The sequence below is a fragment of the Spermophilus citellus genome (assembly GCF_964194105.1).
Source record: "Spermophilus citellus genome assembly, chromosome: 17".
Lineage (NCBI taxonomy): Eukaryota > Metazoa > Chordata > Mammalia > Rodentia > Sciuridae > Spermophilus > Spermophilus citellus.
The window spans coordinates 36,888,594-36,915,444 of NC_138199.1; the positions used below are offsets into that span (position 1 = coordinate 36,888,594).

At 40.7% G+C, this 26,851-nt stretch overlaps 1 protein-coding gene across 1 annotated transcript; it reads right to left on the reverse strand.

The window, feature by feature from the left end:
- Positions 1–5,434: 5,434 nt before the first annotated feature.
- On the reverse strand, positions 5,435–20,825 carry LOC308636460 (schlafen family member 5-like). Its single transcript, XM_081271959.1, has 5 exons — positions 20,796–20,825; positions 12,863–13,896; positions 11,382–11,504; positions 6,221–6,941; positions 5,435–6,038 (listed from the first exon to the last, which is right to left on the reverse strand). The coding sequence occupies exons 2-5, from the start codon at positions 13,857–13,859 to the stop codon at positions 5,741–5,743; spliced, it is 2,139 nt and encodes a 712-aa protein (XP_081128085.1). The 5' UTR covers positions 13,860–13,896; positions 20,796–20,825; the 3' UTR covers positions 5,435–5,740.
- Positions 20,826–26,851: the final 6,026 nt, after the last annotated feature.

Consider the following 26,851-nt stretch of genomic DNA (forward strand, 5'->3'; position numbering starts at 1 on the left):
TGTGAAAATTCATTTTTTTTTCTCTTTTACTTCTAGATCCTCAAGCTAGGCAGGGTGACCAGAGGAAGGTAAAGAGAAGTCCTCCCCTCCAGGTCTCACACAGCAACAGTAACTGCATGTACACGGGAAAGGATTTCCCCTATTTTAGGGTCTTTCAGGTGGAGTTACTTTCTGTTGGGTACACCAATCAACTCTGATGGCAAAGAAAGCTCAGCTGTATAGCACAAAGCTGGGATTAAAACAGAGCTCTACAGAGGGACTTCTTATCTATCTTGGTCACCCTAGGCAGCAGTCAGCTATGGAACTTTCCATTAGTCCGTAGAAGCCAAGGCTATTGGCCAAGGCCTAATCACTTGGACCAAAGCCATAATAAAAAGCCCATCCTACATATGGTAGTATACATTTTAAGGTAACGAGGATAAAAATTCCAGTGAACATGTGGAGGAAATTTAGAAACTGCCTCTCACTAGTCTCCCTAGCCCAGCTAGAAGCTTCCTCACCAATATGTGTCTTAATTGTTCCAGAGCAGTTGTATCCTCTGGGATCACTCAGGCATTATGGATAGTGCGTAGTCCCAAAGAAAGTAACACATAGCAGCCCCATTTCAGCAATCTTACTGAGTTTGGGGTTCCTTCTTCTGAAACAATGCTTCTCAAATTCTAATGTATAATGTGCATATGAATTATATGGCAATCTTACTAACATTCTGATCCAGAACATCTGGTGGTGGAGTGCTTGCCTGGCGTGGGTGAGGCCCTGGGATTAATCCTCAGCACTGCATATAACTAAGTAAATAAATAAACAGATAAATAAATAAAAGATCCATCAATAACTAAAAACATTTAAAAAGGAGAAGAAGGTCTGGATTTTGCCTTGAGATGCTGCAATTTAACGTCTCTCCTACTGATGTAGATGCTGCTGGTCCACAGGATGCATTTTGAGGAGTGAGGCTCTACCAAGTACCAAGGAATTTAGGGCTTTCAAATGTATTAACTACACAGTCTGAGGTGAGACCAGCCCTCAATTAGCCAAACCTAAAAAGATGTTAACACTCCCAAGACAACTCACTGAATCCCAGCTGAGTGCCAGTGATTTTAGCCAGACCAAGCCTTGATTTAACCCTCCCTCATTTAAGGTCTTTAGTACACATTGCCATGCTTGTTCCCCAGGGCAACATGAATGTACAGACTAATGTACAGACTACCTCCTTGCAGATGGCTTTTGCTTCTGCATCTGGGCTACTTGGGATCTAACTTTCCTTATGTCTGCTGGGGATTGAACCTGGAGCCCTGGACATGCTATGCATGCACTCTACCACTGAGCTATACCCCCAGTCTCCAGGGTCTAACTCTTATTATGAGGTAAGGCTCTGAGTTCTGAGGAGGATCAACACCAGGCTATGAGACATCTGGCCTAAATGTAGAGTCACTCAGTCAATGGAAGGCCATTCCCCTTAGGCACAAGTGTGGCTTCCTATTTAAAGATGTTCAGGGAACCAAAGTTCTCAGCATCTGCCCAAATGTCCTTATTCCAGGTCTCAAGGTCCCACTGCTTCCACATCAGTGTCCTTCCCTTGGAGTTAGTGACCTGGTATTGTCGTAAATTTAATTGACATAAAACTCAGCAGGATTTACATTCAGGTCCTTGGCTTGGTACTCAGCCCTATCTGCCCTGCGACTAGAGGAGATGAGGGGTTCCTTCAAGACTGACACCAAGGCATTCTGGTTCCATGGAAGTTCTCAGCTGGATAGTTGCACCTTTGATCTCAATTTGTTTTTCACTGGATTTGTTTCTTAGAGCTCTCAGAAAAAGTCCAAGAATCTTTATAATTTATATTGTTGCCATAGAAACCAAATGTCACAGTCACTTGAACTCCAAGAAACTTGCCTTCCATCTTCAGTTCATTCTGATGGTAATTGGTGTGATCTGATGCACCACCTTAGTGTGTAAACTGCTAAAAATGATGTAAAAGGAATCTACCAAAGTCATACAGACCTCTTCCTGGAGGGAAGAGGAGAGAAATTGGATGTGAAAGAAGGAAGTGGAATTCCATTTAAGATGCAATGTTTTATGACTTTTATTTTTTTTAAAGAAAGTTTGAAGCCAATATGAAAACAGCATTTATAAATTCTACATGGTAAAGATTTATTATGATATGATTGCATTTTCCATATTTTTTTCAAATTTTGACACACTTCATTCCCAACACAGAACTATATAACATTATGATATTGAAGGGTTTATCCAAGAATTCAGGTTGATCGAAAAATGAGAAAGGAATTCATAAAACCACTACAACAAGTAAAATACACATAGCAAAATCACTTCAAAATTACTACATGGTACAGAAGCCAAACTCATCAAAAGCAAAAGGTGTCTTTTTCTCCCTCTGGCACCCATTTGTACTTCCCCCAAACACTTCCTAGTCTTTTAGGTATACTTAAAAGACACTTAATGCATTCACAAGTACAAACATATATCAATTCTATAAGCATAAGATGGATATTATTGGGCATGTTGCATGTTCACTATACAATATACCTTAAAGATGATCCCACATTAATACATATACAAATCCTCCTTTTATGGCTTCTTAGTATTGATTTGTCATAATCTATTAGGCATTCCAGGTAGATATTTACTATTTTGCTACTGTCTGTTTCTAGAAATCAAGTTAAATTCCATACTCCTCTACAGAAGTCATTTTACCCATACTTGAGTATCTATACAGAATAAATTCCCCAAAGAGAAATTGTTAGGTAAAGGGATATATACATTTAAATTTCTGACAACCACTGCCAGATTGTTCTCTACAGAAGTGGTATTAATTTCTAAAAAAAAAATAAGAAGATGCTTTTCTTCCTGTCAAGTAGTATGCTATCACGTATGCCAGGTGAGTGCACTACCACTTGAGCCACATCCCCAGCCCTTTTAATTTTGAGACATAGTCTCACTGATTTTTCCAGGCTGGCCTTGAACCTGGGATCCTCCTGCCTCAGCTTTCTGAGTCACAGGGACTGCAGGCATGTACCACTGCCCCCAGCTTAGGAAGTTTAAAATCAACAAGGAATGAACTATTTGTGACACTTGCTGCTGATATTTCCCCAGTGCATTGCTTCTTGCACTTTTTGATGGTATTTTTTTTCCTACAAAGATAATTCTACTTGAAATAGTTATTATTTCCTATTCTAGTTACTGGTGGGAGCCACAGACTTTTCCTATACTGAAATTCTAGAGCAAGAAGTTAGTAATATATTCCAACTTAGCTGTAATTCATTTCATAATCACCTAAGTCCATGTTTTCCTGTGAATGTGTCTGAAAAAATATATTTTGGGGGTACCAGGGATGGAACTCATGAGCGCTTGATCACTGAGATGCATCCCCAGTCTATTTTGTATTTTATTTAGAGACAGGGTCTCATTGAGTTGCTTTGTGCCTCAATTTGGCTGAGGCTGACTTCGAACTCAAGATCCTCCTGTGTGAGCCTCCTGAGCTGCAGGGATTTCAAGCGGGTGCCACTGCGCCTGGCTGTGTCTAAAATTCTTCAAAGTAAAGTTCTTAATATTGTAACTAGCTGCCAGAAATGAACCAATTGTAGCTTTAAGTTTATACTCTTACAATGAGAAATTTAGGTTTCCTTATTAGGAAATGAAAAGGTCTTACTATTCTTAATAGAAAATTAACTGAATTTTTTAGTTACTGTCTCTGAAAAAAATGTGGATTTATTTGCCTTTAAATATTGGGAGAGTTTCCTAGAGACCCATGACAAACGAGGGCTTCACATTTTGTAGTAGTGGCCTTTCGAAAAATAAGGATATTAAATTTACTCTATAATTTCATTGGTTATTAAATTAAGTGGAAAACAAAATATAACCTTTGAGTTCAGTACATTCATCCCCTTTAGTCTTCAATCATCTTAAACAAACAGTGTTTCCCTAGAGGACTGTGGCAATCTTTTCTTTCTTTTTTTAAAAATTGTTTCTTTTTAGTTATACCGGCAGCAGAATTCATTTCGATTCATTTATACAAACATGGAATATATATCTTATTCTAGTTAGAATCCCATTGTTATGGAGGTGGGATTCACTGTGTTGCCTTTATATTTGTACATGGGGAATTACCTCTGATTCATTCCACTGTCTTTCCTTTTCCTGTCCCCCCTCTCTTCCCTCCATTCCACATTGCCTAATCCACTGAACTTCTATTCTTCCCCTAAACACCCCCCACCCCTTATTGTGGACTTAGTTCCCACATACCAGAGAACACATTCAACCTTTGGTTTTTAGAGACTGGGTTATTTCACTTAGCACGAGAGTCTCCAGATCCATCCATTTGCTGGCAAGTGTCATAAAGTCATTTTTTTTTATAGCTGAGTAACACTTCATTGACTATATATACCACGTTTTCTTTAACCACTCATCTATTGAAGGGCACCTAGGTTAATTTCATAGCTTAGCTACTGTGAATTGAGCTGCTATAAACAGGGATGTGACAATCTTACCTTACGTAGCAACAGAACATTCACCACAGGGATAATATTAAAGCAGAGCTAAAGAGCAGAGATTTCAAATAACCAAAAGGCATAAAAAATTAAGATATTTTAAAAGACAGAGATCACAAACACTAAGACCATTAAAAGACAAAGGGGAAAATAATAAAGTAATATCACGCAGTCAAAACTTATAATTTGTAGCTTGTGGTCTTACATGTGGAAACACCCTGCCCGTTCCCAGCCTCCACAATGCCAGACACGTTACCCCTCTCCACCCTTCACTTTTCCTGCACACCGTACTCAAGCATTTCTGCACATGACTGGGCTAAAAATAATGAAAATATCTGAATCTGCCTGGCACATGTGGCTTCGAGATCTTCCCATGATTAGTTTTTCTTTCACTGAGAACTTCCCTAACATGAATATCCAACCCCTCCCTACACACACACACACACACACACACACACACACACACACAAACTCTTTGTCTCAGGGTGCTCTCTCTGATATCCCCTATTAATATCTAAAATGCCTGGTACCTGCATTTATTTAGTGTCTGCCCCCAGGAAGAATCTTAGGGCTCTTATTTGCCACATTATCCCCAGCCCCCAATGCTGACAAGAACACAAGACTTAATGAATGAGTGCTTACTAAAGGTCTGATGCTTACACATTTAGATCAAGTAATTTCATAGTTAACTGGAGTTGAGGTCTATCTAACTGAATACCGGCATGTTACCATCAGTTAAAAACTCTCAGAATATACAAATGCTTCCTTGCCCTGGAAGCCAGACAGAACAGAAGATTGTACAAAATGGCTGGCTCAGTCATCTGGGAAATGATCCCAAACACGATGTTTCTTTCCAGGCCCGAATATCGTCGGACACCATTGAACACAACGTTACCAGTCAGAATATCCATTGCACGAATGGATCCAATTCCTCATTGAGTTGAGATATTGTTCTCCTTATTGCCTTTAGAAATTTATCTTTATTATTATTATTATTATTTTACTTCAGTTGTTTTGGTGAAAAGCACAGCAATGTTCCTGGGGGAGTAATCACTCCTCCAGAGAAGCTGACACTTCTTGGCTACGTAGATCACTATCACCTCCAAGTGCAAGAACTCAACAGTTTCTACACTACCTGGAACACCCCAAGTCCAGTTAGGTTCACGGAGCATCACCAGGGATCCAGGGGGGACATTAGGAGGAGGATTTTCTCTGACTGTCTGCATCACTTCTTGTAGCTATGGAGCTATTTCATTTTCATGGAGGACTGTTCCTGTGAGCTCTTCTCTTGGAAGCTGGTCTGAGAGAGCAGGGAGGCCACTGCAGCTCAATTGGTTGGTCTGAGAGTAGTCTAGAAAAATCCAGAGAATTCCTGGACAAGCCTTTCTTCTCTGAGTGATGGTTTTGGCCTTCTTATACCAATCCCCATCTTTGGTGCAGAAATTCTGAGCTTCATCCACAATGATGTGTTGAATCTCTGCAAAGTCATGTTTCATGAAGTATTTCCGGGTTACTGCCTTGCATATTTTTTTATTGCTGGAAGTGTAAAAAAAAAAAAAAAAAACACAGTCAGATTTCTTCAATCAAACACAAAGGAAGCCTACTCTATTCTTAAACTCTCCTGGATCTGGTAAATGCAATAGAAATCTTAGCACATAAACTTAAAGCCACACCAAAGTTACCCAAGAAAAGAAAGTGAACATAGTCAGACTGAGTACCTCACAAACTTCTTCAGGGGCTGGTTCTCATAGATGTAGAGGATTTCATGTGGTTCACAATGGAACACATTCCTGATCTTCTGCATGACCTTCAGGGCCACGGTGGTCTTCCCTGACCCAGGTAAGCCACGAACAAACAGCTGTCTGGTCTTGTGAAGGTTCTTTGAAAGCAACTCATACTGTTGATCTGTGAGCAGGTTCCAAGTCTCAGAGACCAGCTCTTCACTTACAAAGGATCTGAAGCCAAACAAGACTCTCACAAGGGACCGCAACAGAGTTTCCATGTGCTGGATGGTGGTAAGATTATAGGACTCGGGGTAAATTTGTGCTACTGAACTATGTGGTGTCACTGGTGTTCCGACTGGATTCAGCTGGAAGAACAAGGGAACAATGCACACTCTCCCAGTGTAGCCTCCTGAGTCCACCAGCCTCTGCTTCAAACAAGAGGCAACCTTCATAGAATCAGCCTTGAAACTCTCATCCCACTTCCTGAAAACAGTGTAGAGGATTGGGGTGTTGTTCTGGGAAATCAGAAGGGCATCACAGATAACACCCTGATTCTCTTTCAGACCCAAGTCCACAGCCCAGCTTCGAGAAAAAATCAATATTCCTCGGGAGACAGGGCGCATTTCTCTATCTATTAAGTCTCTAAGTCCTTTATGTTCTGAGCAGAGTTCCTGGTAGAGGCTTTCTGGAGTATACGCAACTCTGTGTGATGATACTAGACAAGGAAAGAACTAGAATAAGTTAGAGAATCCCAGACAAGGAATAATCACCAGCATATGTACCAGATCCAGTCATCACTTGGGCTCCACCATGTGGCAATACTAGGTTCTACACTGGGAAGAAAAAGATGAACAGTGCTTACGAGCTGATAAGTGGCTCTCCTAAATGGAGACAGCAATATTTATGACACAAAGTCGTAAAGGCAACTGGAAAAGAGTCCACAAAATATTATGTGAGCACCAAGGACAGGAAGGAAGACAATATGAAAGTCTTCATGAAGAGGAAGACAGTTAAACTGATTCTCAAAGGGTGACTTCAGGGTAGCCATTTGAAGGGTGGAGAGCAGTGAGATGGTCAAAATGAGGTTCATGAACAAAGCACGGGTCCAAGAAAGGAGTGCTTGTTTCAGGTACCCCTGAAGTACCTCCAAGCAGTCTCCATGTCAAAGAGGAGCAGACAAGGATGGGGAGAGAGGGGAGGCAAGGGTAGAGAGGAAGTCCTTCATGTGCCATCTTAATACATGGCAAGTGTTGTACACTCTATGGCTTCATTTAAGGACCTTCCATAAAGCAAAACTAGGTATGGAGAACCTATCCATGGCTGCCTTGGGTTAGGGTTGGGAGACTGTGACCACAAGGGGGCAGTAAGAAGGAGCTTTATTGGGGGGGAATGGAGCTTTTTTGTATATTAACTGTGCCGATGGTTACAAAAACCTATACATATGTTAAAAGTTTTAGAACTTAGTAACAAAAGTCTAATTTGTGTACATAAATTTTTAAAAAATACCTTTTGAAAGTGGTATTTAAAAACACTTTTTGATAGGGCTGGGTTGTAGCTCAGTGGCAGAGCATTTGCCTCACCCATGTGAGGCACTGGGTTGGATCCTCAGCACCACATAAAAATAGAATAAAGGTATTGTGACCACCTACAACTGAAAAATAAATGTTTAAAAAAGACTTGGATATATATGTATATATGTGTGTGTTTAAGATAACATATTATTAAATACATAATTAATTTCAGGGGGAGGGTCACGTGCCCTAATTTGGAATCTAATCAAAATTATAAACCCTTTTTTTTTCTCTTCCAAGAAAAAGAAATCAATACACTCAAAATTTGAAGTTCAAATTCAAGATAGAAGGAAGAGTCAAGGGTAAGTTCAGAATTCTGTGCTTGGCTAGAAGAGGATTTTCCAACAGATCTTTTGGAACACATAATATAAAAATAATATGTAATAATATGGAGACTGTACAGGAGAAATAGCAATAGAGGATTGTCAGAATGAGAGATAAATTTTGGAACTGCTTAGTTGGAGATTTCTATGAAGCTGTCCAGAAAGCAAGTGGACACACCAATAAAGTGTGTCTGGGTTCAGAGAAGGGCTGTAGATATTTTCTATAAACGTGGACTAGCAGGGTACTGGGGGCACATGCCTGTAGCCTCAGCTACTCTGGAAGCTGAGGCAGGAAGATTGCTTGAGCCCAGTAGTTCAAGGCCAGCCTTGGTAACATAATGAGACCTCATCTCAATAAACCAAAAACAACAACAACTCAAAAAAACAATTTAACTAAACTAAGGGTATTGCCTACTACTAATGTGATTTAACATTGTTCTAGAACAATTAATCATGAACTTCAACAAGGACAAAAATGCATAAATATAGGAAGGTTAATTCAAAATTATCTTTGCTTTCTGCCTTTATTAGACCATTAAGTAAAATGTTTAGAAATGGCATAATGCATACCTTACTTTTCTCACACAGTAACAGGCAGGAGCTGATCAGAGAAAAGTTAAATGCACACTATGGGTACTACATGGTCCCTCTCTGGAGAGAATGGCATAGTTGCTACAGAGTCTGGGTTTTTTAAGGGCTTTGAGCCCCCTTATTCTTGTCTTGGTTTCATAATGTATACTTTAATGCTCAGAATGTATCCTACATATCAATAATTAACAATAAGAAATTACTATAAAAAATTTCTAGTCTAAGCTGGGCACAGTGGTGCAGGCCTGTAATCCCAATAGCTTGGGAGGCAGAGGCAGAAGGATCATGAGTTCAAAGCCAGCCTCAGCAACTTAGTGAGGGCCTGTCTGTAAATAAAATTTAAAAAGGGCTGGGAATGTGGATCAGTGGTTAAGTGCCCCTGAGTTCAAACGCTGGTACAAAAAAAAAAAAAAAAAAAAAAAAGAAAGAGAAAACCTAGTCTAAGAATATGATTTAATAAGTAACAAAATGATTCTAATCTTCTTCTAAAAGAGAAAAACACTGATGTGATTCTATGTTGCTGAAAGCATATCTGGAGGTATGTTTTGGGTTACAATATGGCAATGAAAGTCTACTTTTATAAGCAATCGTTACTACTTAGAATCTATCCTTAAAGAACACTTGAATTATTTGTAGAAAAATATATATCGGAGAGAATGTTTTTTAAAACAGAAAAAAAGGCCAGGTGTGCTTGCCTGTAGTCCCAGTAACTCAGAGGCTGAGGCAAGAGGATCACAAGTTCAAGGCCAGAATTGTCAATTTAGCAAGACCCTCAGCAACTTACTGAGATCCTAATTCAAAATGGAAAATAAAAGGGGATGGAGATATAGCTCAGTGCTAGAGCACTCCTGGGTTAGATTCCTCAGAACCAAAAACAAAACAACAAGGAAAAAGTTAGATATCATCCATTAGACACCATTTGAAAATCCATCGAAAAAGGGACTGTGGGGCTGGGGTTGTGGCTCATTGGTGGAGCTCTTGCCTAGCACATGTGAGGCACTGGTTTGATCCTCTGCACTGCATAAAAATAAATAAAATAAAGGGATTGTGTCCATATACACCTAAAAATATTTTTTTAATAAAAAGGGACTGTTAAAATAGAACTTACTACATTTTATCTTTTAATTTCAGCTGGGCATATTTAGATAGGTTTCCCTATATGCTTATTAATTAAATTATATCTCTGTTGCTTCTGTGTGCATAATATACTCATAATTAAAACTACTAAAATTAAGAAATTTGGTGGTTTGGGGGGCAGTTACTGGGAATTGAAACCAGGGAAGATTTGCTGCTGAGCTACATCTGCAGCTCTTTTGATTTTTTTTTTTTTTTTTTTTTTTTGAGACAGGGTCTCACTAAGTTGCTAAGGCTGGCCTCCAACCTGTGATCCTCAACCTCCTGAGTTGCTGTGTTCAAATGAAGAAAATCTATGTTTGGGAATACTATTAAATACTTTATACTTAATAAAAGAATCAAGGAAATCTGTGATTAAGTTCGTGAGGAGATGAAGACACACACTACTTGGACTCAGGCTGGGCTTACACGCACTGGAGTGCACCCATCCTCACTGATAAAAGACACTTCTCTGTGTGAAGACGCTACAATATATTTGGCCATTGTTGTGATCCTAGATGTTGTTTTCTGTTTAAAGTGATACAAATAGTGAATTTATGAGTATTCATGGACAGATCTACAAGGGTCTACTTCCTCTGATGCACATGTATACATTTTCTCTAGAAACTAGAGAAATTGTTGAAGGGTAGAAATTTGGAAATAACTGACTACACCAAGCAACGTTCAACCCATTTTCCAAAAAGATCAGACCAACTTAAACTTCTAGCAGTGATGAACAAGATTCTGTTTACTTACAAAAATCTTCAAAACATGTTTTTTTTCTATTAATGATGTTAAATGCATTTTATTCTCCATTAATGGATTGAGCATCCTTATAAGTTTACTGTACATATGTGTCTCCTTTTCTGAGAAATAAATCTTTATATTTCTCATTTTCCTATTGGGTTGCTTTTCCTTTTAAAACCTTGCATAAGTTCTCTATCTATTTCTGAAACTAATCCTTCATCAGTTTATGGATTGAAAATACTTTCCTCAAGTTTTTAGTAATAGGTTTTCACTATCTCTAAGGTATCTTTTGAGGAACAGATGTTCTTAATTTCATATAATGAAATGTATCAAGCTTTTTGTTTAATATTTTTGGATCTGGTTTAGGAAATCCTTTCCTACCCCAATGACAAAATTATTCGCAAACAGTTTCTACTGAAAGTTTTAAAGGTTAGTTTATAAAATTTGAGTCCTTAAACTTCCTGAAATTGACTTTGTATGTTAGTGTAATATAACATTGGAGTAAAAAACTTTTTTTCTTTCTTTTTTTTTGGGGGGGGAGGAGGCGGGGGTGTAACAAGGATTGAACTCAGGGACATGTGACCACTGAGCCACATCCCCAGCCCTATTTTGTATTTTATTTAGAGACAGGGTCTCTCTGAGTTGCTTAGCACCTCACTTATTGCTGAGGCTGGCTTTGAACTCATGATCCTCCTGCCTCAGCCTCCCGTGCAGTTCGGATTACAGGTGTGTGCTACCACAACTGACAAATAATTTTTCTCTATATGAAGAAACAATCAACATGTTCCAAAGAAACCAGAGATGACAAATTACCTGGAAAGTAACGTTTCTGCAGTACTTTCAGCCTTTCCAAATTCTGAGTACACACAGTCCTGCTGGGGGGCATGGAGGGTGACAAACTCAGCTCAAGGAACATCTCAGAAAGTCTGCGACGAACTTAGGAAAAAGAAAAAAAAACCACATGAGTTTGAAATGCAAAAGGCAGAATTCAACATATAGCTGAGCTGTGACATAACCCAAAGCTATGACCCACACATATTTGTGACTATATCTCAGGTCAGCCCAGAAAAGCCTTCAGAAATGTTGTGGGGAAAATATAGTATGAGGCAATAGTTAGTAAGTTTTAATTGTATTATGTTCAAAGTGTTTGTATATTGTTAGAATGCTATTTTAAAGACATATGATTAGAAGTTATGAAGGTCAATGGATACAGACTTTTGAGGAGATTCTGAAAAATTTAGCTTTTCTGGACTTTTGAAGAAGTTGCTACTGATTTACTTTTGAGGAGATTCTGAAAAATTTAGCTTTTCTGGACTTTTGAAGAAGTTGCTACTGATTTTCTTTTGTCTAATTTCATCTCAGCTTTTCTTTCCCAAGGTAGATGCATAGCCACAGCCCTACTCTTTTTTAAAAAAATATTTATTTTTTAGGTGTAGATGGACACAACACAATGCTTTATTTTTATGTGGTGCTGAGGATCAAACCCGGTCCCATGCGTGCTAGGCGAGCGCTCTACCACTGAGCCACAATCCCAGCCCCACAGCCCTACTCTTAAGCACAGCAGTTATGGTTTGTAGCACATGTTAATGCACAAAAGGAAGGAATGAGGATGGCAAGGGAAAGCCCTGGTGAGCTCAGGTTTTGGTTCAGAAATAGGAGTGGAATATACTGTGTAGTTTAAAAAAAATCTAGAAGAAAAGAGTTTGAAAGTTTTTAATTACAAAGTAATGATACATGCTTGAGGACATAGATGTGCTTACCCTGATTGGAACATTACACATGTACACATGTATGTAATCACCACCTGGTGCCCCATAAGCTTATGCAAACATTTATCTATGAATAAAAAATGAAATAAAATGTAATTCAGAAGTAAGAGACCCAAACAAGAATAAGAAGTCAGAGGAAAGTGGAAGGACGTTAAAAAGGGAACATCTCTGAAAAAAGGAATGTCCTGAATAACTAAATGCAAGAAAGGAAAGGAATAGACTTTAATAAGAACGTAAGAAAGGCTGTGAAAATGGAAATAACTAATTCAAATCAATCCCTTAACCAACCACTAATGGGGCTCCGACCCTGGGGCATCTGTCAAATGCAGAATGTTCAAGATGGACAGAGGGAGGAAAGGAAAATGACCTACCAACTGCATCCATAGGAATTACTATCAGGCAGCTGCCATTCAGGGGGAAAAAATCTCTGTTTCCCCAGATTTCAACGAACACCACGCTGCCCTTCCCTCTCTGCCCTCCTCCCCTGAAGCCAACATGAGGATCATTTGCAGACTTGCTCCTGACCTGGCTTGGCTTGCATCATCCAATCTACCCACTGCTTTGTGGTCAACGGCTTCACTTTGTTGGCTTTCAGTTGCCAGGAATTGGGCACTTTGGCAAACACCACGCAGCAGAATCGCTCCACCTTCACTGCACAGACATAACCACGGAGGGCCCCCTTATCATGAACTTCAAGGAATCTGATAGAACATTGAGTTGTATGCCTCTGTGTACAGAAATGATGGACAGGTAACTTCCTAATGCAGCATTCAACAGAATTCTTGAACTTGGAAAGATTTATTTTCTCCTTTTCACATCCAATGACTTGATGGGTCTCATCATGTACACCCAAAAATACATAGCCTCCTTCAGCGTTGGCCAATGCAGAAACACACCTGGCGAGCCTCTCTTTAACACACTGTGACACAGCTGCTGGGAACATTTGAAATTCAACGTGCATGGACTCCGTCAAGTTGAGTTTCTCCAGGTACTGCAGCTGCACTCTATCAAACAAAGCAGCAGCCGAGTCCTCTGTGTCATCTTCACGGTGTGCACCAGCCTGAGCTTCCTGTGGACTCAACAAACTGGAATCAGTTTTCTTTTTCAGGAATACCAGTGCTTTATGAGAATCCATGACATTGTTAGATGATCTATATCTGTGGTACAAATTAGAGCACAAGGTGGCAAGTGGCACACCTGAGACATCTGTGTTCCATGACGTCACAAATATTAAAAAGAGCTTTCCCTGTTGCATTTCATCTAAATAGCCTTCAAAAACTGGAGGTAGATCCAACCCCTCTTCATGAATCTCATGATTGTAGTCTTCATCCTTAATCTTGGCCTTGATCACTCCCCCTCCAGAGTTCAGCAGAGCACATACTGCTTGCAAGATGTTTTCATTCTGTTTCACCCATGATAGAGGAGGGTTCATATCTCTTCTTTGCTGAGTCCCTAGGATGACTTCTCCTGCATCTATAACAAACTCAGCAAAGTTCGTTTCCAAATCAATCTTGAGACTCATCTTCTCAGCCCTTCAATGACAACCCCGAAAGCTTCTCCTAAAAGAAAGAACAAACAGATCAGGGCAAAGAAAGAAAAAGCAGGAAAATCAAGGGGTTAAGTCTACCCTTCTGCAGTTGGTTACTTCTCTGATTTCATTTAGCTTGAGGCCAAATTCACCTATAAATGGAGGGGGCAGGGCAGATGGAGGAGCCAAGTCTGCTGGATGCCATTGCCAGCACAGGAACGCTGTGATCTGAGCAATGAGTTTTGCCAACTTCTCTGAGTGCCAAGGGCTCTCAGGTCACCTGTGAAAAATAGAAAGGTTTACAATAATGCTCGTGGACTGGAGCTGGAATGCAACTAGGAAGCTCTCCTGGTCAGAAGGATCTCTGGGCCGAGAGCCTACAAGAGTGGGAGAAAATCTTGGCCAGAACTCCTCCAACAGGGGATTAATCTCCAGAATAAATAAAGAAACCAGAAAACTTAACAACCCAATCAATACTTGTGAATTAAACAAACTTCTCAAAAGAAGAAATACAAATGCCCAACAAATATATGAAAAAGTATTTAACATCTCCAGCATTCAAGGAAATGCAAATCAAAACTACACGAAGATATCACCTCTGGCAATTACTAGTCTGAATGGCAATTATCAAAATACCAACAATAATAAACGCTGGCAAAAATGTACAAGGGTATACTTGTACATTGTTAGTGGGACTGCAAACTAGTACAACCACTCTAGAAAGAAGTATGGAGATTCCTCAAAAAACTAGAGAGTTTGGGCTGGAGAGTGGTAGAGAGCTTGCTTAGCAAGTTTGATGCACTGGGTTTGATTGTCAGCACTACATATAAATAAAAAAAATAAAGGTCCATTGACAACTAAAAAAATGTAACATAAAAATAAAATTATTCAAAAATATAAACCTAGGAATGGAACCACCATATGATCCAGCCACCCCACTCCTTGGTATTTTTCCAAAAGAACTAAAATCAGCATACTCTTGCAATACAGCCACCTCAATGTTTACAGCCACACCATTCACAATAGCTAAACTACGGAATCGACTCAGATGCACATCAGTAAATGAATGGATTAAGAAACTGTGGTTGATAGACATAGTGGAGTTCTAAGCCATGAAGTTACCAGGCACTTTCTGGTGAATGGAAATGGACAACATCAGGCTAAGCAAATAAACTAGACCCAGAAAGTCAAAGATCAAATGTTTTCTCCCCTAGGTGGAAGCTAGAATAAAATAAAGGAAAGAAGGAGGGAAGGATAGGATAACCTAAAGACACATGATTGAGGAGAAGAAGAAATCAAGAGGCAGAGTGGAGGGACAGAGAAAGGGGAGGAAATGCAGAATGAATACTTTAAAAGTCATCTTATGTGCATATATGAATATACCTCAGGGAGCTTCACCTTTATGTCTAAGTAAAAAGAACCAATTAAAGATGAATCAATATTGAGTTGGGGTTGCAGCTCAGCGGTAGAGCGCTCGCCTAGCGCATGTGAGGCCCTGGGTTTGATCCTCAGCACCACATAAAATTAAATAAAGATATTGTGTCCAACACAACTAAAAAATAAATATTTTTTAAATAAATAAATAAAGGCATTGTGTTGTGTCCATCTACACCTAAAAATAAGTAAATCAATATTTTTAAAAAAATGAATAAATAGATGAGTGAAGGGAAGTCTCATAAAGTTGAAGAAGGAGAACAAGGATGGATGGGAGATCAAAGTGGTAGGATCAAGAACTAAAGCTGTGGACTCAGGATGTAGCTCAAGTGGTAGCGTGCTTGCCTGGCATGCATGAGGCACTGGGTTCGATCCTCAGCACCACATAAAAGAAAATAAAGATATTGTGTCCACCTAAAACTAAAAAGTAAATATTTTTTAAAAAAGAAAAGAAATAAAGCTGTCTTTAGTTCTTTCCCTTCTCACTGAGACTTGGCAGTTTTTTGATTATTTTGTAATCCATCTTGGGGAAGGAACAAATCTGATAGAATTGGTAATTTATCATTGCCCCACTGTGAGGCAGATCTGAGAACAAGACCTCAGCGCCAGAATGCAGCTTGGTCCACATGTAGCTTGCTCTGTGGTACATCTATAAATCAGCCAGCATTGATACAACAAAACCAAACCAATACAGGGCTCCAGTGGAAGAAGAAGACCTGAGATCCAGTAGCTAGTAAATCAGGGTACACAATTTGCAGACATTGGCCAAATGAGCTCAGTTTGAAGTTAGAGTATTACCAGGAAAAGCCACATGTCCATGCTGACAAGAACTGCCCCTGGGATGGCGGGTCCTTGATGATCTGAACTGTAGCCCAGATCCAGTCTTGTCCTTTATAGGACCATAATTACTTTTTAGAATCCCAAAGTTAATGGGACTGAGGGAAGCTGATTTACTAACCAATATTTAAAACACATTGAAGGACGTGATACCTGCTGGTTCTTGGGTACTGCTCGGGACAAATGCCACTGTCAGGGAATTCAAGCAACTGTTTTAAACCAGTACCTTACTCTCTTCCTGTAGGAAGAGAACCCAGGAGCCAGATTTCAGAAGGGTGCTTGATAGGCATAGAATCAGATCAAAAAGGGTGTCTTATGACTTGATGACTGGCTTCCATATCCAATAACTTCAGGCAGCTGTGCTATAAACTAATCACCAAAGAAAAGGAGTACAACATAGTAGTAAATGGCTCCATCTTGGGAGGGAGAAAACCTGTATTTATGCTCCTTTCCCAGGATTTGCTTTGTGTCTCTGGGACACATACAACCTATTTTTATGTTCTGTAGAGGTTTAAACAAACAAACAAACAAACAAACAAGCAAACAGAAAAAAACTAAGCTGATAGTGTTTATGAAATCAAACTGAAAAAAAAAATAGGCCTATATCCTGGAGATGTGAACAAGAATGCAGTGACCATTGCTATTCAAGAACAGAAGAAGATTAGGAACAAAGTGTAGTATAGGCAAACTGGCTTTGGAAAGCTGCATTCTCCGGCACTGTTACATGCGCCATTTTGAATGAGCACTAAGAACGCAATGTGGACAAAGTAGGCAACCACAGAATACAGCTAGCATGGTTCCATATATACGAGGTTCAAAAACAGGCAAAACTAATGTCACTTAGGGTACATAAATAGTGTATTATAAAGAAAATTAAGGGAATAATAGTCATAAAAATTCAAAATAGTGCTTACCACTAATGAAAGAGAAATGACAAAATTAAGGAGAGACAGAGAAATAGGGAAAGAACATACAGGCAGCTTCTTAGGTTCCAGACACAGATTTTATCAATCCAGAGTGGGCACATGGGTGTACCACTTAATATTATTTTTAACTTTGCAAGCATAGTTACATTACCCACACCCCACTCTCCTCATGCTGGGGATTGAATACAGGCATGCTCTAACACTAAGCCACGTCCCCAAACCCTTCTTTTTTTTTTTGAGACAGGATCAAGCTAAAATGCCCAGGCTGGCCTTGAACTTTCAATCCTCCTGCTTCACTCTTCCTAGTAGCTGGGATTATAGGCATATGCTATTGTTTTCTAAAGGCACATTCAATGTAATTCCAGTGACTTGGGAGGCTGAGGCAGGAGAATTGCAAGTTTGAGGCCAGCCTGGGCAGTTTAGCAAGATTCTAGCTCAAAATAAAAATAAAAAGGACTGTGGATGTAACTTCTGGCAAAGTATCCCTGAGTTCAATCTCGAAAGAAAGAGAGGAGAGAGAGAGAGAGAGAGAGAGAGAGAGAGAGAGAGAGAGAGAGAGGAAGACAGACAGACTTGGTGCTCTTCTGGACCCCTCTGTCACAAGAAAACAATAAAAATTTTTAAAAAGGTCAAAGAGAACTCGTTCACAAGATACCATACATGGGGTATATCCATAACTACAAGATACCATACATGGGGTATATAAATTCCAGAAGCTTATTTCTCACAATTCTGGAGTCTGAGAAGTCTAAGATGAAGGAATCTGTTAAGGACCTGCTTTGGTTAAAGATGGCACATTTTCACCGAGTCCTCATATGGCAGAAGCTATTGGTATAAAAACAATCAAGACATGAGCTATTGGTATACAAACAGATAAGATAGATTTATGGAACAGAATAGAGTCCAGAAATAGACCCATACACATCTAGACAACTAATGTTCAACACAGATACAAAGTAGAGTAACTGTAATCTTTTCAACAAATTGGATTTAAGAAATAGATAATCATGAGCAAAGAAAATAAACTTAAGTTTCACGTTGTTTACAAAAACTTGCTCGAAAATGCCATAGACCTAACTAGGGCCAGGGTGCTGGCTGGCTCAGTGGTAGAGCGCTTGCTTACACATGAGAGGCACTGGGATAGATCCTCAGCACCACATAAAAAAATAAATACATTAAATTAAATTTTAAAATACAAACAAACAAAAAATAGTGTGGAAATCAATGAAGATTGTCCCAGTGAGAATTGTAAGTTATTTTCAGAGCTCAACTGAAATGAGTTATACCACTTGCATTTGGCAGAGACTCAAAGGCAGGCGGGGGCATGAATATGCCCTGATCTGAAGTTGTGGGTGTGGGTAAACTGGGAGTGGGCTTACTAGAAGCAGGACATCCTCTGTGATTGGTCTGGAGATCATTTTGACTTTCTCTGGTTGGTCCTGAGTTGGAAATGGGGCAGGGACTAGGGAAGCCATTAGTTATTGACCAAATCCTGACCATTTGGGGCCAGTGATTGCAGAGGTTATAGGTCACAGTTCTATTTTGATCCATGGTCTGGCCATTGTCCATAGGAATATTCAAGCTCTCAGTCTCTCTCCACTTGGTCATTTTCTTGCTTTCAAGATGAGAATCAACTCCTGGACACATGGAAATCCAAATATTCATTGCTTGAGATCATCTCCACAGAAAACTATTGCAAGATCTTGACCTTTAGTAGCATGATCATCTGATGAGAGTGGCTGTGCAGAAAAATGTAAAACTCTGGAAAAAATCTAGTGGACTAGCCTCATGACCATTATGATAAATAAAAAAAAGTACTTTAATAGTGCCTGTAGGAACTTGGAATCCCTAGAGCCCAACCCAGACCAAAAGAACAAATCCCATAAGCCATGAGGATCAATCTCATACAACCAAGACTCCTTTTCTGTAAAGTGACTACATAGCCTTGTTGGCTTCATTGATTCAAGTACATCAGGAAGTACAGGTAATGGCACAGATGCCACCATGGCTAACTAAGAAGAAATCTAGACCAAGGCCATGTCCATCACTACTTGTGTTCATGATGGCTCCTCACTACTTGTGCTAATTTCTATATAGGGAAGAGATAGAATCCTTAATAACTTCTGTTGGAGCTAATGGAAAGTTTCTTAATATATATTCTATGTGTAAGACTCCCACTGATGAGAATCCTCTTCTGATTATGCATATAAATAAGGAGTCGGTAATTCCTCTTAGGCAGTGTCCCCAGATAATCATGGGGACTCATGCTAGAGGTGAAATGTCCAACCTTGGTGATTTTTAGAATCAGGGTTTCTTTATGTAAATATGAACAGCTCTCGTGGTATTTTTCCTAAAGTACAGGGAAAGTTAGTCTAAGGCTTAAATTTTGCAGTTGATTCCATTCCTGGCTGAAGAGAAGGACAGATCTTAGAGAGAACTGACATTTTGAAGTTTCGGGAGAGTTGTAGGTTGAAGATAAGGGGTCTAGACAAGTGAAAGAGAAGGAAGGCACCAACTGAGGAGAGATCCAAAGAATAAGATGGAGGCAGAGAGACAACTGGAGAGCAAGGAGGGGAAGGCTTTATGAGCAAGGAGGGGAAGGCTTAAGTATGTCCAGTTGCTCGCTGTCATTAGGAAAAGAATGATTTTTTTTTTTTTTTGCAGGAGGGGAGATATTGGGGATTGAACTCAGGGGCACTTGAGCACTAAGCCACATCCTCAGCCCTATTTTGTATTTTATTTAGAGACAGGGTCTCACTGAGTTGCTTAGCACCTCACTTTTGCTGTGGCTGACCTTGAACTCTTGATCCTCCTGCCTCAGCCTCCTGAGCTGCTGGGATTACAGGTATGCACCACTGTGCCCAATTTAGGAAAAGAATCTTGGAGTGAAGCAATTTTTGATTCAGAGTTTCATTTGAGAGTCTCCATATCAGCCCCAAACTGCTACCCAATTGGTCTTATAAAACTGACTTATCCCTTTACTTTTCTAAGGTGCTTCTCAAATGAGCAATTTTGTTCACATGCTCCTCCACGTGGTCATTAAAGAGCCAAACCATCCTTGAAGTCATGCTACTTCAAAGGGCCATGAATTAGTAGTACACATATAAGAGCAGTTTTTCCAATGTAAGCAGAGGATGTAGACTTAGAACTTAAAAGAGATAGACAGCCATCAGTGGAAATGTAATGTTTATGAACTTTGTGTCTCATGTTACCAGCCTCATGCTTGGCCATCTCTGATCCCAGACCTGACAATCTGTGTCCCCCTGCTGGCTGGATCAAAGCCAAGACCTCAGGACAAAAGCTTAAGACAGGAGAAGAACTCTAATCTGGTTTTATTGATGACCCACAGCCTAATTTGTCCAAATGTCCAGTCCAGAGAGAATTGCAAATTCACTGGTCTGCAAGGCCATCTTGAACAGAGCCTTCTAGGATCTATGCCTGTGTTGTGTCTTGTGATTCTTCTTACAACAAACACTTTACTTTTATTTTGCAGGGCTGGGGATGAAACCCAGGGCCTAGTTCATGCTGGGCAAGTGATCTATCATTGACCTCTACTTCCACTCCCTGACAAACATTTTCAAAGGGAGCAACACAAAAGGCCTAAAAGGGAATAGCCTGATTGTCCCATGGATACAGGCAAATGGGAATCAATATCAAAATCCAGGTGTCAAACTGAGGATAAACAGCCACATCAACACAATGAAAGAAAAGTTCAGAACTAGTGCTGACTTACCACAACAGTGCAGGCTCAACAAGCCACTTGTAGCAAGGTGCAAGGGGTCTCTGTAGGCACCAGACCTGGGCGTAGCCTGGGATCCACAATAACAAGGAGTGTAGATGGTATCTTGTAGAAAACTCCAGAAGAACTGTGGACATTAATGAAAACCACTCAAATGAAAAAAGGTACAGGGTATTTATGGAGAGCTTGCTATAACAAGGGAAATAGTCACCATTGCTTGCAGTTGGCAGAGGTTTGATGACAGGGGAGGGAGTGGGAAATCTTCCTAGGCACAAAAAGACAAGCTTGGGTAAGGTCTGAATTGTGGTCATTAGTGAGGAAGATGAGGCAAGCCAAGTTGAAATGGAGCATCCTCTGTGATTAGACTGGGAATCCTATTTGGCTTCCTTGGTTGGCCCTGAGTTAGAAGTGAGGGCAGAAATTAGGGAAGCTGTCAGTTATTGGCCAAGCCCTGACACTTTTGGCCAATGGCTCTGGGGGCTGTGGGTTACCCTCCTGGGCTGGTTGCTGCAGAGGTTGTCAGTCAGAGTTCTGTATTTATTTATATTTGGCCATCGTCTGTGCATATGTTCAGTCCCTCAACTATGAAACTTCTAGAGAAAGTAAAGGTGAAAATATTATTTCCTTGGGTGAAGCAAACATTTCGTAGAGATGCCACTAAATGCACAATATATAAAAGAAAAAAAAAGAAATGTTGGACTTTAAGAACTTTTCTTTGACCTTTGCCTCCTTGCACCCTTGAAAGCAATATGGATCAGCAACAGCTCTATTGGAGCCATGCGCAAAAATTCGGCCTGGGTTCTTGATCTTGCTGCTGAAACTGTAGCTCAGTGGTAGAGTGCATCACCAGCAATTTGTGAAGCCTGAGTTTAATACTCAGAAAAGAAAAATGTCAAGAGCTTTGTAATGTTTTGAAGAACCAATAAAAAAATAAATAAAATTAAAAAAGAATGAAAACAAGCCCTTGATTGGAAAAAAAGAACTTGTAATCTAACTTATATAAAGAACACTCACAAAGTAAAGTAAGAAAACAGGCTGTGTCTCCCTCTTGAGCTTGCCCCATTCTTCTTTGAATATTTTTCTACTTTCCTAAATAAATCTGCCTATGAGGCATGCTGTAATTCTGTAATTCTCTTCCCTGCTAGTCCTGAATGAAATTCCCACTTCTCTCTGGGAACTACTTGGATCCTTCTTGAGAGACATCTCTTGTCTTGTGAGAGAAAAAATCAGGACCACTCAGATTAAGATACAAGTCAGAGCTCCTGTAGCACGGGATGAGCATGCTTGGCCAATAATCAGCAAAGTTTTCAGAGGACATCATTCAAAGATGGGGGATGGGAAATTCACAGGCAGTCACTAGTCAAACTCCACCAATAAACACCAGGGGGTAGGGAGGACTACTGAACGAGTGTTCTTACAGGAACTAATATGAAAACCCTTCATCTATGTGAAGCTATTAAATATTCCTCCTTCAGGAATAAGCATCTGACTCCTTATGTTCAAGTTCCTTGAAGGGTTTAGCACACACATCGAACAATGGGTGGCCAATCACATGCCATGGAGCCAGGGTTCCCTAGAGATTGTGAGATGAACTAAATAGGGGGGATTTGAGACAGACCCCCTCCAAACTAAGAAAAACTTCTTGATAACTAGTTTCTCTGCAGGAATGCAAACAGTCCCTTTTGAAATTAATGCTTACAAATTGTTTTAACTTCTGAACTTCCACACACTGAGAATAAAATCTTCCTCCTGCTGAGGACAGATGCCAAGGAAGTTGAGACTGACAAGTTCTCTGGCTAAATGAATCTGAACATGTATATTTCCTGCCTTTTGTTTCATTTTGCCCTCCCGTTTAAAAAAACTTTCCTTACCTTGAGTTCTCTGAGGGTAATGATTAGAGACAAAAGTCTATATCTTACTTCAAAGCTGGCTTTGAATAAACCTATTTTCCTGCCCCCCCCCAAAGTTATAATAAAACAAACAACCCAATGTAAAAATGAATAAAAGATTGAACATATACTTCACCAAGAATGATACATAAATAGCAAATACCATGGGTTCTCTCTCCATTTCTGGTTTCTGCACCTGTGGATTCCACTAACCTCAAACTGAAAATACTTGAGGAAAAGTTTCATCTGTACTAACTATGTTCAGACTTTTTCCTTGACATTATTTCCAAAACAATAAAGAGCAACAACTATTTACCTGATATTTGCATCTTAATTGGTATTGTAGGTACCCTCCAGATAATTTAGAGTACTTGGGAGTATTATGTAGGTTAGATGCAAATACTAAGCTATTTTGTATGAGGCACTTGAGCATCTTTGGATTTTAGTATTCACAGGGGGATCTTAGAATCAATCCCCTGAGGGAGGGCTATCATCCCAGGAGAGAATATTCAGCATCATTATTTGCTAGAGAAATGCCATTAAAACTCCAGTGAGGGCTGGGAATGTAGCTCAGTGGTACAGTGCATGCCGTGCATGCTTAGCAAGCACAAACCCTGGGGTTGAATCCCCAGCACAGCCCAGAAACCAAAGATAAAACACAACAGAAGCTACAGTGAGGTACCACTACCTATCTAGGAGAACATGTAGTAGAATGGCTCAAATAGCTAATGATACCAGGTGCTGGCGAGGCTGTGACAGAAGGCAAACTCTCCTGCTAGGAACATGAAGTGGTACAGGCATTTTGGAAAAGAGCTTGGCAGTTTCTTGAAAATAAACTTACCATCTAACCCAGCCATTGCACTCTGGGGTATTTTCCCAAGAGAAACGAAAGCATGTGTTTATTCCAGGACTTGTACACGAATGTTCACAACACTTTTATTTGTATAAAACCATAAACTGCAAACAAAACAAAAGCCTATCAACAGGTAAATGGAGAAGCCAATTTTGGTTGCCCAGACAATGGGACTTTGACTCAGCAATAAAAAGGAAATGACAAGGATGAATCACAAAAATAATTATGCTTATTAGAAGAATCCAGACAAAATAGGACATGGTTCCATTTGTATATAATTTTTAAAATGCCAAATAATGTATAGTGTCAGAAAGCCACTGGATTTCACTTGGAGAGGTGGGTAGGAGTACAAGGGAGAAATTAGAAAAGAGTCCAAGGAAACCTTTGGACGTACCATCTTGATGGCAGTGAGGATTCCACCTAGGTCACAATTTATCAAATTGTGTGTTTTTATTTTCAGTGCCGGGGATTGAACCCAGGGCCTGGCACAAATTGTAGACTTTATGTACAGTTTCTTGTCTGTCAATAATACATCAATAAATCTATTAAAACCTTATTTATTGAAAAATAAGTTTAAAGTATTTATTGTAATATCATTAGCTCAAAACCCAGCAGGAGATTTAGGTGCCTGCTAGCTGAGTTTTTTTTTTTTTTTCATAGAATCTAAGTCTATGATGGGATTGGTGTCCCAGGTCCTGCATACTCCTGATGGAGACTTTTCTATATCTTGTATATTCATTCGATTATGATCCTCCTGCTCTTTCCCTAGCACATTTAAAAATATATTTTTATTAGTTGTGGATGGGCCTTCTATTTTATTATTTATTTATTTACATGTGGTGCTGGGGTCAAACCCAGTGCTTCACACATGCTAGGCAAGGGCTCTGCCACTGAGCCACAACCCAGCGCTCCCTGGAAGTTTTACTTCTCAGACCTGCCAAGTCCCCTCTCAGTGGAAATCCTGTGTGTGGCCTAGAACACAACAGGCTGTCCTGACTTCCAGAGAAAATGACCCCAACACGAGGTGTTCTCTTTTTCCTTCTCCACCATTTGCCTTCTCCACCCCATCTCCACCCCATCCACCTGAAAACACCAAGCAGCTACTGCCAAAGCCCCAGGTCAAGCCTGCCCCAACTCCCTCCTGAACTCGTCCAGAAGGATTCTCTTCTGGCTCTTAAGACAGTCCTGTGCGAAAGGGAAACTAATTGACTCGCTGCAGCCAGCCTCTGCGGACAGAAGCCTCTGCGGACAGAACCCGCCCAGCTCTACTAGCCACTTTATGCAGCATACAGGGATTCATGCATGAGCTACGCTGGGACCTGCCCATCCCTTCTGATGCTGTTACTAGGTTCCAAGCCAGGGGCTTATGGGAAAGGCTGGGGAACACAGCTTCTTGTCGTAGACGGGACACTAATTTATTTGTCCCCCAGACCACAACCTCACTTGGCTTCATCCGCAGGATCCTGGGTCCCCGATTTAGTTGTTCCTCTCAAGTCCTTACTACTCCTGAACTGTGGGAAAATTCACCAGGTTTGCTTTAGGAAGCCTTAGGCTGTGCTGCTTGACGTTTCTCCCGCATTTTCAGCCTCCCAGTCTGGCCCGCTCCACAGCCCTCTGTCCTTGGAAGTTGCTACTAAGTTGCTAACAAAGCAAATCCCTCAAGCAAGAAAGGAGTTCTCAGGGCAGTGCCCAGACCTGGGGAGCGGCAGTGGCAGTAGGCTGCCTTTGCCAAAGCCCTTGTGGGCAATGTGTGCAGACCTAGTGCCTTTAAAGGACCCGTGCAGGGGATCCAGGAGGATTCAGTACCTGTCAGTGTTTCTCCTCTGTGGTGCGTCTCTCTCCTGGAGATAGCGACAGAGCCTCCCAAGTCCAAAGCAGAGACCTGACCCTGAAAACTCAAATGCTTATATCTGCTGAGGTTGGTGATGTTTGGGGGCGGGGCATTGTGTAAGAGGCAGAGGGAAACCCCAAGATTGCATTTATGTGGACTGGGAAACCCATCTCTGCATAGGGAATCTTGGATGACTGTGAGTGAGTGGGGTGGATTGAGGGGAGGGAGAAGGTGAGTTGCTTTTTCTTCCTTTTTGTTTAGGTTTTCAGGTCTTATCCCCACACTGGGAAGGAAACCTAGGTGTAACCCCCACGTCCTCCAGGCCTCCCTGGACCAGCTCTGGCCCTCCCTGAGATGCCCCGGGCTCGGGAGTGCTCTGCAGGTCTTTCCCCTTACCACCTCAAAGTCCCCCCAATTTCTGCTTAAATTGCTGCTCCAAAGGCTTCAGCTCCCAGCCAAATGAGCCAACAAGGGAGTGAGAGAGCCGGTAGCTGGAGGCACTGGGCAGCCCTGAGAGCAGAAAAATAAAGCCTTTCTTTTGCACCCACTTTCCCAATAATTAAAGAATATTGATCCACCTCCTTTCTTTTGCAGGTTCTTCAGTTTGTTAAAGGGTGATGCCTGCTACTAAGGACTCCAACTGAGGTCTGCCTGGGCACAAGTGGGACCACTTGGGCCCATAACAGCATGCTCTGTCAGGGGCATTTGGTGACCAGAAAGAGAAGCTGTTCTTTGAATGGGTCGCCCACTGCAGACTTGACAACACAGCCTTGTGCTGAACTCAGTTCAATTTGTTCCTCTTTTTTTCTATTATCAAATGTGCTTTGGTGAAGCAGTCCAGAGACCCCCACCCAGAAGACTCTTACCATAATTAAGCAGAAACCCACATCATATTTGTCACATGTAAGTCTCTCTTCTTATCAGAGAGCTTTTTGCATAGCACATTAGCTATCTGCAAAAAATCTGCAGAAGACTTGTAATTTCCTCTTTTTGTTAATTGCCAGTTTTGCAGGAAAACAAACACACTTGTGAAACCTCTATTTAGAGGATGGAAAGAAAAGCACTTGTTATGTGAACCCCCTAGCTCCCCCACCCACTCCCCACACTGGATATAAAATTCAAAGAATTTCTCTACTCATGGTCCAGGGGAGAATTTTTAGGCAAGAGCTCCTATGGACCCTGCAATTAATAAACGTGCTTCTTGAAAATTCCTCAGATGTCTAGCCTCTTCTGTCGTATTTCACTGAGTACTCATGAAGGATCTGGCTACACCAAGCCCCACCCTCTGAACTTGCTGGCAGATGTGACTAATGTTGCTTCCTGGTGGTGTCTCAGGCTGGGAACCCAAGATCCAAAAGGGTACCCACCACAGCTCAGGGGGCCCAAGGGAACTAGGAGTGGACTTCCTGGGGACTGATTTGAGCTGAACCTTCAAAGGTTTAAGTAGCACTTGGGTGTTTCCTGGAGCATTCAGTCC

Bases quoted from the DNA above. Each gene is read 5' to 3' on its own strand.
- LOC308636460 (XM_081271959.1), bottom strand. From the start codon at position 13,859: ATGAGTCTCAAGATTGATTTGGAAACGAACTTTGCTGAGTTTGTTATA. The intron at 11,505-12,862 runs GTCAGGAGCAAG...CTTTTTCCTAAG, and splicing joins GATGATGCAAGCCAAGCCAG to TTCGTCGCAGACTTTCTGAG. The intron at 6,942-11,381 runs GTAATTTGTCAT...TTCCTTGTCTAG, and splicing joins GCAGAAACGTTACTTTCCAG to TATCATCACACAGAGTTGCG.